Source organism: Clytia hemisphaerica, unplaced genomic scaffold (genome assembly GCF_902728285.1).
Source record: "Clytia hemisphaerica strain Z4C2 unplaced genomic scaffold, Clytia hemisphaerica genome assembly, whole genome shotgun sequence".
Lineage (NCBI taxonomy): Eukaryota > Metazoa > Cnidaria > Hydrozoa > Leptothecata > Clytiidae > Clytia > Clytia hemisphaerica.
This window is the reverse complement of record NW_027104472.1, coordinates 992,745-1,003,208: the sequence shown is the minus strand read 5'-3', so window position 1 is coordinate 1,003,208 and position 10,464 is coordinate 992,745. Positions and strand designations below refer to the sequence as shown.

General features: G+C 35.4%; 1 protein-coding gene and 1 long non-coding RNA gene across 2 annotated transcripts; both read right to left on the bottom strand.

Moving 5' to 3' along the window:
• Positions 1-2,799: 2,799 nt before the first annotated feature.
• Positions 2,800-6,024, bottom strand: LOC136821346 (D(2) dopamine receptor B-like). Its single transcript, XM_067077583.1, has 3 exons — positions 5,797-6,024; positions 4,901-5,130; positions 2,800-4,250 (listed from the first exon to the last, which is right to left on the bottom strand). The coding sequence occupies exons 1-3, from the start codon at positions 5,992-5,994 to the stop codon at positions 4,076-4,078; spliced, it is 603 nt and encodes a 200-aa protein (XP_066933684.1). The 5' UTR covers positions 5,995-6,024; the 3' UTR covers positions 2,800-4,075.
• A 385-nt stretch (positions 6,025-6,409) lies between these two features.
• On the bottom strand, positions 6,410-9,928 carry LOC136821345 (uncharacterized). Its single transcript, XR_010848723.1, has 3 exons — positions 9,847-9,928; positions 7,565-8,116; positions 6,410-6,633 (listed from the first exon to the last, which is right to left on the bottom strand). It is a non-coding gene; the product is annotated as an uncharacterized lncRNA (long non-coding RNA).
• Between the last annotated feature and the right edge of the window lie 536 nt (positions 9,929-10,464).

Genomic DNA, 10,464 nt, shown 5'->3' with positions numbered 1-10,464 from the left:
TACTAACAAAGTCTGCGGCAGGGTCAGAATTTTTTTTTTTTACCCGGCCGGTTTCCGGAAACACTACATTTTTTTATTTTCGCCTTATGTAATTTTTATAGGCAAGGTCAACATTTACAAAGGTACAAAGTATCCTGCTTTTAACATAGTTTATATTTGTAAAGGAATGGATTGGTTTTGAAAAACCGTCCCAATAGCAAAAATATCAGCTTTGCCGATACGTTAAAAAGGGATTAATTCTGCGGAGATTAAATTTCGCGGTTTAAGCTCATATGTGAAATTTTAAGATTTTGTTGGGACTTAATTTCGCGGATGAGTCAATTGTGAGATAATATTTTCACGATTTTTGGCTAGTTTTGCTATTTTACTGCCAAACTATGCATGTTGGTTATGAGATACGCATTATATTACTTTAATTGAGGGGGGGGTAAACATGTTAAAAGTGCTCTTTTGACAATTTTTTGGAATTTAACTTTGATTATTAGCGATCTGTCGATTCGGCGTGTTTTAGCGAGATTTATTTTAGCGAAAATAGGGAAAACTCGCTAAAACGCTAAAATCAGTCTCGCTAAAATTTCTACGATTAAAGTAATTGAGACTTATTTTTGCAGATGAAAACCAATCCGCGAAATTACCCCCGCGAGAATTAAACCCATTAAATTAGTTTCTCAACCTAAAAGATGTATTTTTATTAAAAATTCGGAAACAATCTCAAACACTTAAATGTTTAGACTTTCGTAAAAAATACTCATCCAATTTCAAAATCGACCTCGGGCAACAACTAAGACCAATTACAGTTGACTCTCTCTAATTCGATCTGCAAAACATCAAACATTTTTTTCGAATTAGAGAAAGATTCGAATTGGAGAGTGATTTAAACCAGAGGAATGTAAAGAGATGGAAAAACAGCTTTTCTGATTACTCAAAGTTCAACGATCACTTCTATTGAAAATTCTATTGTGAAAACGTTGATTAGGTCATTAAAATGAAAGTCCAGAAAAGACGGCTCGCCATACAAATCGGACGGTTTCTACATGATTTGACGATAAAAATGAAAATTTCTTTTTCCTTTTTTGCCGATTACTAGTTCAATTTTTAAGAATAAGGAGCAATATTTCCACCAATGTATAGCAAAAGAAATTCTTAACGCAATGATATTAAATTGGTTCTTGTAAAACTGTCAGAAGTCGAGTAAAATCAAGATGAAGTTATAATTTTCTCGAGCTCTAGCTTTCCATATTATGGTGCGGTCATGATGCGGTTATATCAGTAGAATCGCTAGGAAATTCTGAGCAAGAAGATATATGTACCTTTTCGTATAGGAGAGTTGTACCCAAAATATAAGCCCTAAAAGTTTGCGCATAATCAGGCTTGAAACAAAAGAATTTTGTCACAACACGCTAATTATGCAGATTTTTTATAGCGACAACAAAAGAAACCTATTTACTCGACATAAACTCCCTTAAGGGCAAGAGACCTGGTATATGACGAGCCGTTTTTCAATTGTTTTCAAGAAGCTGTTTTTCCATCTCTTTACATTCCTCTGTTTAAACCACTTTCCAGCTGAAAAGACCAATATTTGATTTAGAATTCCAGAAAGATTCGAATTAGAGATGCTCGAATTAGAGAGAGTCGACTATACATTCTTAGCAAATCTAGATTCGAGAAATTTATTTTTGTACCAAGGATTTTTTCAGTCATACTACACAATCATTTACATTTTGATTAATTTTCTTCTTAAATTTTATAAATAAGTTTATTATAATATCAATCAATATACATATTTACAAAGCAACTTGACAACTACAAAGGAAGTTTTTTTTCGTTTTTGTTAGATTGGAGCCTAAATAGCCATCATAAAGCGTGCGAGAATGTGACGTGATGTAGCTAATACAGTGTGTCCCAAGAAAAGCGGGCAAATTTTAACATATAAAGTTTAAAATCTTGAGAATTTATGCGAAATTTTATGATTCGTATACTCAATATTTCAATCTCAAAAACCCATTCTTGGGAATTGAAGATCTATTTATTATTGAACAGGGAATTTTAATCTTACTTCAATTATTTTAAACCAACTCTAGATTATGAGTTTTGAGAATTTTACTTAAAGTCTGTCTCGAAATAATTTGCAGCTGGAGACAAAAATGGCTGTAACTTTTGATAGAGTGCGAATCAAGTTGCGATTAAGTACTTGTTAAAATGATATTCGTGAGTGGAATATTATCAAGTAAAAAAATTGAGAAAAAAAAGGAAAAGGAAAATGAAAAATGAAGAAGAAAAAAATCAACTTTTTGTAGAAATGTGGTATAATTACCATTTTCACAGGAGTGATTCTTCAATCATAGATCATCATCACTGTCAAAAAAAAATTCAAAAATATTCATTCAATCAAAAGATATCAAAGAAAGTTTATTGCTGGTTGACTCTATAAAATAGTAAAAACTGGTAAAAAACGACAAAAAAACAGCCTTTTGTCGATCAACCAGTAATAAACTTTGTTTAATATTTTTTGATTGAATGAATACTTTTATAAAATTTTTTCACATTGATGATGATCTAAGATTGAAGAGTCACTCCTGTGAAAATGGTAAATATACCACATTTCTACAAAAAGTTGATTTTTTTCTTCTTCATTTTTCATTTTCATTTTCCTTTTTTTTCTCAATTTTTCTACTTGATAATATTCCACTCACGAATATCTTTTTAACGAGCACAAAATCGCAACTTGATTCGAATTCTATCAAAAGTTACAGCCATTTTTTTCTCCAGCTGCAAATTATTTCGAGACAGACTTTAATAAAAGAATTTTTCCGCTTTTTTGGACACACTGTATAGTAAAGAAGTCAATCCTCGTATCTGCCGATGCTTAATTTCAATACAGTTGGCTCTCGTAATTTAAGTCCAAGCGGGAAGTGAAGGAGTAGTTTGTTCGAATAATATTCAAATTGTAAAGAGTATTTTACGAGAGTTTTAAGAAGAGGGGGGTCGATTATCCAAATAATAGAGGTTCGAATTAGTGAGTGGGTACGCTGAAAATAAAAATTCAATTGAGCTATGAAATAATACATCTAGGGTTTAAGTGAACCTTTACCAGGCGCTAAAGCTTTTCTTCTACGTAGTAACGTCGTCGACTAAGGTTTCACGTTATTACGTTTTTTGATGAAGCACTCGCTAAGATTTAGTGGACATTCAACTATAAAGACACCCCCTTCTCACAGACCCGGTGATATTTTTTCAGTCAGTGAGAATAAAAATCACGGACCAAAACTCGATGGGGATTGATATTCCCCTATTTTTTGGCTGGGGATTTCAATTATTTTGTTTCCAAATCAAAGAATTCAGTGGGGATTGGACAAAAAGCATAATATTTTGCAGTGAAGATTGGTTTATTTGATTATTTTTAGTGGGTGACAAAAATTGGAGAAAATTTCCACCGGGGACGATATTTTGGACAATTTTTCCAGTAGAAAGGGGTCCCAGTGGGTCTGTGAGAAGGGGGTGTATAAAGAAAATATTGTTTAACAAACTTTTACTGACGTCGATAAACCTATTCAGGTCTTTCACCATAAGGCATTAAGCTGTATTGAAACCCTCGACATCCAGAGAATGGTCTCTGAACCTCTGAAATATCGGTAAAAATTCAATGACATTTTAAAAGGAGTCTAAATTCAAGATAACGTCTATTAGTATATTAAAAGTTGATATAAATACGATGAGAATATCTACAATTTCAGCTAGAATCCATGGTCGGTTCAACCTTCCAGGAACAACCTCCTCGACATTGGGGTTAAAGCACGGTGGGGGGGGGGGGGCTTTTAGGGAACCTGGCAGTCCCTATAAGGATTGGAAAAATTAGAAAATCAAACCTCAGTCCCACTAAGGGTCGGAAAAATAGGAAAGATCGAAAATTGGTCAAATTAGTCCTGATAAGGGAAGTAAAATTCACAAAATCTTTTTAGTCCCTCTAAGGGTTTGAGGGTCGAAAGTCGAGCTGCACATCCCCGTCGACTCGCAACCCTAGTACTCTCACTCCTGGGGTTAAGGAAAGTAGGTCACCCAGCCCACATAGTGCTCATTAGGATTCATCATTCAAAAAAACTTCGTTGTCATAGCTACACACATAAGAAGGGTGTTTGTTATTTGGAATTTGCGAGGTAGTTAAGCTTGATTTACGATTGGTTGAATCCATCGTTGTCGTGGTTTCTGATCTTGCTTTGGTGATTTGAGTACGACTTGAAACGGTGGAATATCTGAATATATAAAGAATTTTTTATTAGAAGTAATACAAATCCTATATGATGGACTTTTCCATAGAAAACAATAGATTACATTATTACATTTTCAGCTTTCCAACAGTAGGCTATTCCTGAAAAATAATTGTGCCCCTTTGTCGAAGAGGGTTTTTTGGGGAAGTTGACCCCCTGGATTTTTTTCAACTTTTCAGGACCCATTTGCAATTTTTTTCTCACTTTTTGGATCACCACCACAACCCTGGGTTTTGGATCTCGTTTTATTGACCACCCTGGATTTTCCACCTTATTCTGCTGACCACCCTAGATTTTTACACTCGAAAAACCAGACCCTCTGGACGTCACACCTCTTCAACATAGGGGGTACAGACTATTTCTGGAATAGCCCATTATTATGCTTTGTTGCTTTTAAGGCCATAATTTGCAGTTAAAGGATAAAGGAAAATTGGATGGGGACGGTTATTGCATACAGTCTAACCTAAGTATTTTCAGGTTTACACGCAAGGACCGTTGAACCCGAGTGGAGATGCGGCACATCAAAGACCCATTATCATGCCTCTCTGATGGGGAATTGGCCCGATCCTCTTTAAAACTTTAACGTGGGCGGCCATCAATCCACCATCGTTATTTCAGGTAGGATTATTACTTACTTCTTTGCCTTTTCTCCTTTGATAAATTCTTTCACGTATTTCAAATTGTTTAAAAAGTAAACAATTGGGTTCAGCACGGAATTGAAAAATGCCAACGTGAAGAGCGTCCGCTCAACATCTTTTCCACCGCACGAGCGGCCAGCGGCGATCAGAAGATTGCATGTCGAAAATGGGAGCCAGCAGATGCAAAACACACCGACAGTTAGAATAGCAAGACGCAAAAGTTTTATCTGAAAAAAAAGTTAATATTTTATTACACTTATCAATTGATCAGATCAATTACCGACAAATTCAACTCCGGTTTTTCTACCTCCATGGTCAAACAGAGGAAATATATGTTAAGTATCTCGAGACAGAGTGAAGGGTTATAACAACATATAACAAGAGCAACTATAATATTTGTCCACAATAATGATAAAATTGAACACTATTGTTTGTGAGTTTACAATGGGTGTTTTCTAAAAACGTGCACCCTTTTGGATAAAGTCAAAGAATTAAGTCATACATGTTTTTTTTTATAAGCATTGCACTTATAAGCATATCTAGGCTCAGATATGGGGAAAAATTAAGCATATGGCAAGCATTGCTTGAGCCTATAAAAATATTTTTTTCCTGATTTTGGCTTTTTTTGGCTGGAATTTCACGGATTTTCAGTATTTCCCTGAATTTATGCTTTAGATTTAAGCATCCCCTCAAGCATTTTTCAGCCTCATTAAGCTTTTAACCTAAGCATCTCTGAGCCTGTTTTCGGATTTTTGTATGCTTATAAAAAAAAAAAACATGTAAATACAAAGTTATGATTGTAAATACCATGTCAGGATTTTACGAACTTTGTATGAAAAGTGAAGAATTTGTGCAGTCGACATTTGGGTGTAACAAAAACAATGAAATATTACCTCCTGTTTAATAGGTGATTTCTGATCTTTTTCTGTTTGTTCGGAAGTGGAGGTGGACGAACGTTTGCGACTTTTCACATATGTTGACTTAGATCGTGCAATGTCTTTAGTGCTTGAATCGCGGACCACCTTGTATATGAAGGAATAACAGAAAACGAAAACAACACTTGTTGTGTACGAGGAGATTGGGAACACCATATTGTTGTACTTTTCAACATTGCTCAGCTCGAACCTGTAAAATAAAATCAGATTTTTTTATAGATGCGTCAAATTTCAATAATTCAAAATGTCCATGAGTCGAACAGATTTGTGTTCCCCATGCTAGTTATAGACAATGAAGTATAAGCCCAAAGGGCTAGAAGTGAATCTTCAACCTTTCTAAAGCAAGAAAAAGTGAAGCCTTTAAAATGAGCAGTCTTTTTGATGATGGATTGAATCTAGAGATTTCTTTGTTTTTGAGTGGTACATTTTTGAAAATCTGGCGGTTTTACTTTCAATCCGGCATTTGCGTAAAAGGTATGCGGACCGCGATGGGCCGTGTGACTTTGGTAGGATTTAATGGCTTTAAATTCTACCAAGGAGATTCACTTCATTCAATTAAAGCCCATACCTCGAAATACAATAGATGAGAATGACACATGCCAAACTGAAAAACCAAACTGCAGCGATCATCTTGTACACAAATGATTTCCCTCGCTTGCGATGTTTCAGGGGGCCGGTAATAGCCAAATATCGATCCAGCGTCAGGGCCAAAAGGTTGAAAATGGATATAAACAATGAGAGGCGAATAAAGACGTGCTTCAAAATACCGTAAAATTCTTTAGCTGTATTGTCGTCCTATGAAAAAAGAAATCTTTATTAGCAACCTCTATTGCCAAAGTTTTGACCTCCAGTACTCTTGTGTGCTTATTTGTAGGGGAGGTAGAATAAGCAGGGTTTGGATATTCCAGATAAAAATCAACAAAATGGGGGGAGGTCATAATTAAGTGCTATTGATCTGATTTTGATAAATATCCCGAGGAAAGTGAAGGTTTTTAACCAATTTTGGCACTTTGTAACATACACGTTTTTTTTTAAGAAACTAGTTTTACCAAGCAGCCTCAATGTTTCTTAAGAAATCGGGACCTTAAAGATGAACTTTTGACAATAAAGCCTATTTTTCATGCAAAGATTGGAAGGTTCTAAAAACCGAGTTAAAAAATGAATTTCTCATTCCAGCCTCAGCATTTCTTATGTGTTTCCAAGTTTTTAGCTTCTGAGCCTCAGTTTCTTAAAAGTGGTTTCTTTAAAAAAAAAAAAAAAAACGTGTAAAGGTGATAAAATGGGGGGTCATTAAACCCGACGAATTTTTCAAATCATCTCTAAAAAAGGGCGATCCCCGTTCTTCTGTCCATTAGAGAACTCTCCTAGAATGAAAGAGTCCATGTTTAGAGTTAAGTGTGAATTCCATTTGGCTATTATGTAGAGACCAAGTTAAAGCAAATTGAAATTAGTTCATTTTATAAAAACAAACTATAATAGGAATAAGAATATAAGGCTTCGATAGCCAAAATGTTAAGAACAAGTTAAGAAAATTTAAAGGCTTTGTGGAATCAAAAACACCCGTTTTCTTAGGAATATGGGTAATAAAAATGGTCACAAGATTGTGACTTATTAAGAACATTTTAAGAACATTTTTAGGCTTTAAACCCAAAAAGTTAAGAACACCCTAAAGCTTCAAAAGTTTTTGATGCTCTTATAAAAAAATCGTGTAAAGAAACACACTCACCTTCAAATCGGTTTTCATATAAGGGTCCATTGATTTCAATATAATCATCACAATTCCAACCATGATATCCGAAACACACAAATTTGTGATGAAGATGAAGGAATTGGTGACTTTAGAACGTTTCTTTTTCTGCATTTTCATAATCATAAATAACTCAAGAGAATTAAGAATGACGACAACTCCACCCAATATTGGTGTAACAGTTGTGTAGATAGCATCACTGTATGCACTCATTTGCTTTTTGCCAGACATTATAAAAGGATGTTGTTGCGTTGGTGATAATGGCGATGAATGCAAAGTGGTCGATGAATGTGTAACAGGGGCGGTTATGATTTTCTCTTGCAATTTAGCTCCAAAATGGTTAATTATAGTTACGGGTGAAGCTAAAATATTTTACTTTATTTTCTATTTAGCTCCCAAAAAACTGGAGGCTACTTTACTTGTCGGCGATGGTTATACGCAGGTTTAAAGTGTGGATTCGTCGAGCTTTTGGTTGAATGGGTCAGGATCTCAATAATGGATTCGAATACCAATCACACGTTTAACTGAAACCTTTAAAAATAAAACTTTTCAAAAGAAAAAATGATTTTATAATGAAGTCACATATGAAAATATGACTCCAAAGCGTCTTGAAATTTCAGAAAAGGATCCATTGGCGCAAAGCCAAAACACACATTGGCTGCGTGATGATCCTTGACGGAAGATGTGAAGATATGAAAAGTCAAGATTGTGATAAAAAAAACTTAATTCTCAACTCGGGAGGAGTACAATAGGTAGATAAGTAGATATGTGGGGATAGGAGATGTGTTGTTAGCAGAAGCTGGCTGACCGCAAGCTGTGTTGTAAAAATCATTTAAATATACAGTCCTCAAGTATACAAAATCCCTCACACGTTGGAAAAATTTTATTAATCGAGCTCTTTAGCTTTAGGGGGTTAGTCCTTGAATTATTGATTCGAACGCCAACTCCCTTGCCTTATAATAAAATCAAATTTCCGAATGAAGACGTTTTTTGTGGAGATCTTGGATTGAGGTCATATTCTTCAAAGGACTAGTCTGAATCACAGACCTCTATAGATATATTTCCTTATATATAAGAAACCCTTTTCGCTAGAGCATGAGCAGAAGCCTATCAAAAGACTAAATCTTAAAGTAATTTATCTTTTGTAAAAAAGTCTTTGACGCAAAGAAAAATCAAGTCTAAACCATTGACAATCAGGAACTATTGAAAATTAGGCCCGGGGGGCAGCTGGGCAAAAGGACCGACGGGTATGTGCGGGTCCTAAGGGTACCTTTTCGAATATGTTTTAAATGCACTGTAAGGGTCGGAAAAACTAGAGATGCACTTTAAGGGTAGAAATTTCAGAAAATTCTTGAACAATCTAGATATTTTGACTAAAAATGCTAGAATTTTGACCGTTTTTTACACGAAAGGGATCGAAAATTTGGGGAAAAATGCACCCTAAGGGTATGATTTTCGCTGATTTTTGCTGCACTGTAAGGGTGCAATTTTAAAAGCCAATTGTTGGCCCGCACATACCGTCAGTCCGCAAACCCAGTGCCCATCCGGGAAATTAGGCTATGTTGGCCGATTATGGCCTAACTTGGATATGATAGCCAAGTTAGGCTGTCATATTTATTTTTGATTGAAGAGGGTCCACCATTCAGGGGGGTGATGCAGTTGGTACCAGACATCATGATGACTAACTGCAAAATTGAAAATTTGAGAGTACACCCACCACCCTTTAGCAGTTAGTACCCAAAAGTACTAAGTGCATTTGACTATTGACAGATTGACACCACCCCTTATCACACTTAGTACCCCAAAGTACAAAGTGCATTTGACTACTGGTAGGTTGAGACCAACCCTATTTTCACCTAGTATCCCTTAGTACTAAGTGTATTTGATTATTGGCAGGTTGACACCACCCCCGATAGGGCCCTATTCTGCCCTGTTTAGTGGTCTTGAGTAACCGGCACTCAAGGTAGTCACTATTTGAAACATGTTAGTACCATAGTGGGCAGAGGGGTATCAAGCATGGCACCCCCTCTTTTAACTCAACCCAAAGATTTTCATTTTCCTTCCCAAAGTGCACTATAAGGGTCGAAATGTGCAAAGATGAGAAAAATTGCACTCTAAGTGTGTAAAATTTCGAAAATCTGACCATATTTTGCCTGAAATGGTAAAAAATATACCCTTAAGGTCCGCAAGTACCCCCTCCCCTCCGGGAACTTTTCGAACTCGAAGGCTTCAAATAAAAAAAAACGTAGTGAAAATCTCACCTTCTCTTCTTTCTTTCTTTGAGTAAAGCAAACTGACTCGTTTGAACCACTCTGACCTTTGCCAGTGCTCAAAAGAAACCTAAAACTTTAAAAGACAAAATTTATACTTTTGAAAAAAAAACACACGTAAGATTTAGTGGCAGGTGGTTATAAAAGGTAAATTAAAATTATCTCAAGGTGGCATTTTTATGAAAGTGCAGAACACCTATCTATTGTAAAATTTATTTTGCTAAAAAATAATCCTTTAAAATAAAATTTAAAAATTTAACACCCTCTAAATCAAAAGAACTCTTAAAAACGCAAAAAATTTTTAGAAACTTTCTTGTGGCTTCAAGACATCACCTTTTTTCAAAAAAAAGCTTATTGTCGCGTCCAAAATTCACGTCAAAAGTCACTTAACTATGTGCTAAGCCCTTTAGAAAGAAGATTGTTACCTGATAAGGGTTATGCTCCATACCAACATAGCACACAACGTTAATTGAACGTTCATGTAACATTACGGACGTCAGATAAACGTCGAAACAACATTTGTGTTCTAGATTGGCTGAAGCTCTTAAAAAGGAAGTTGGGGGGTTGAAATTTTAACATCCCTTATCTTTCTAATATGAACCCACTTGA

What these genes read in the sequence shown, in the direction of transcription:
- LOC136821346 (XM_067077583.1), bottom strand. Translation starts at nt 5,994, where the DNA reads ATGGTGTTCCCAATCTCCTCGTACACAACAAGTGTTGTTTTCGTTTTC. An exon ending in AATCACCTATTAAACAGGAG is followed by an intron (nt 5,131 to 5,796) that starts GTAATATTTCAT and finishes CTTTTTTTTCAG; the next exon opens with ATAAAACTTTTGCGTCTTGC. An exon ending in AAAGGAGAAAAGGCAAAGAA is followed by an intron (nt 4,251 to 4,900) that starts GTAAGTAATAAT and finishes TTATATATTCAG; the next exon opens with ATATTCCACCGTTTCAAGTC.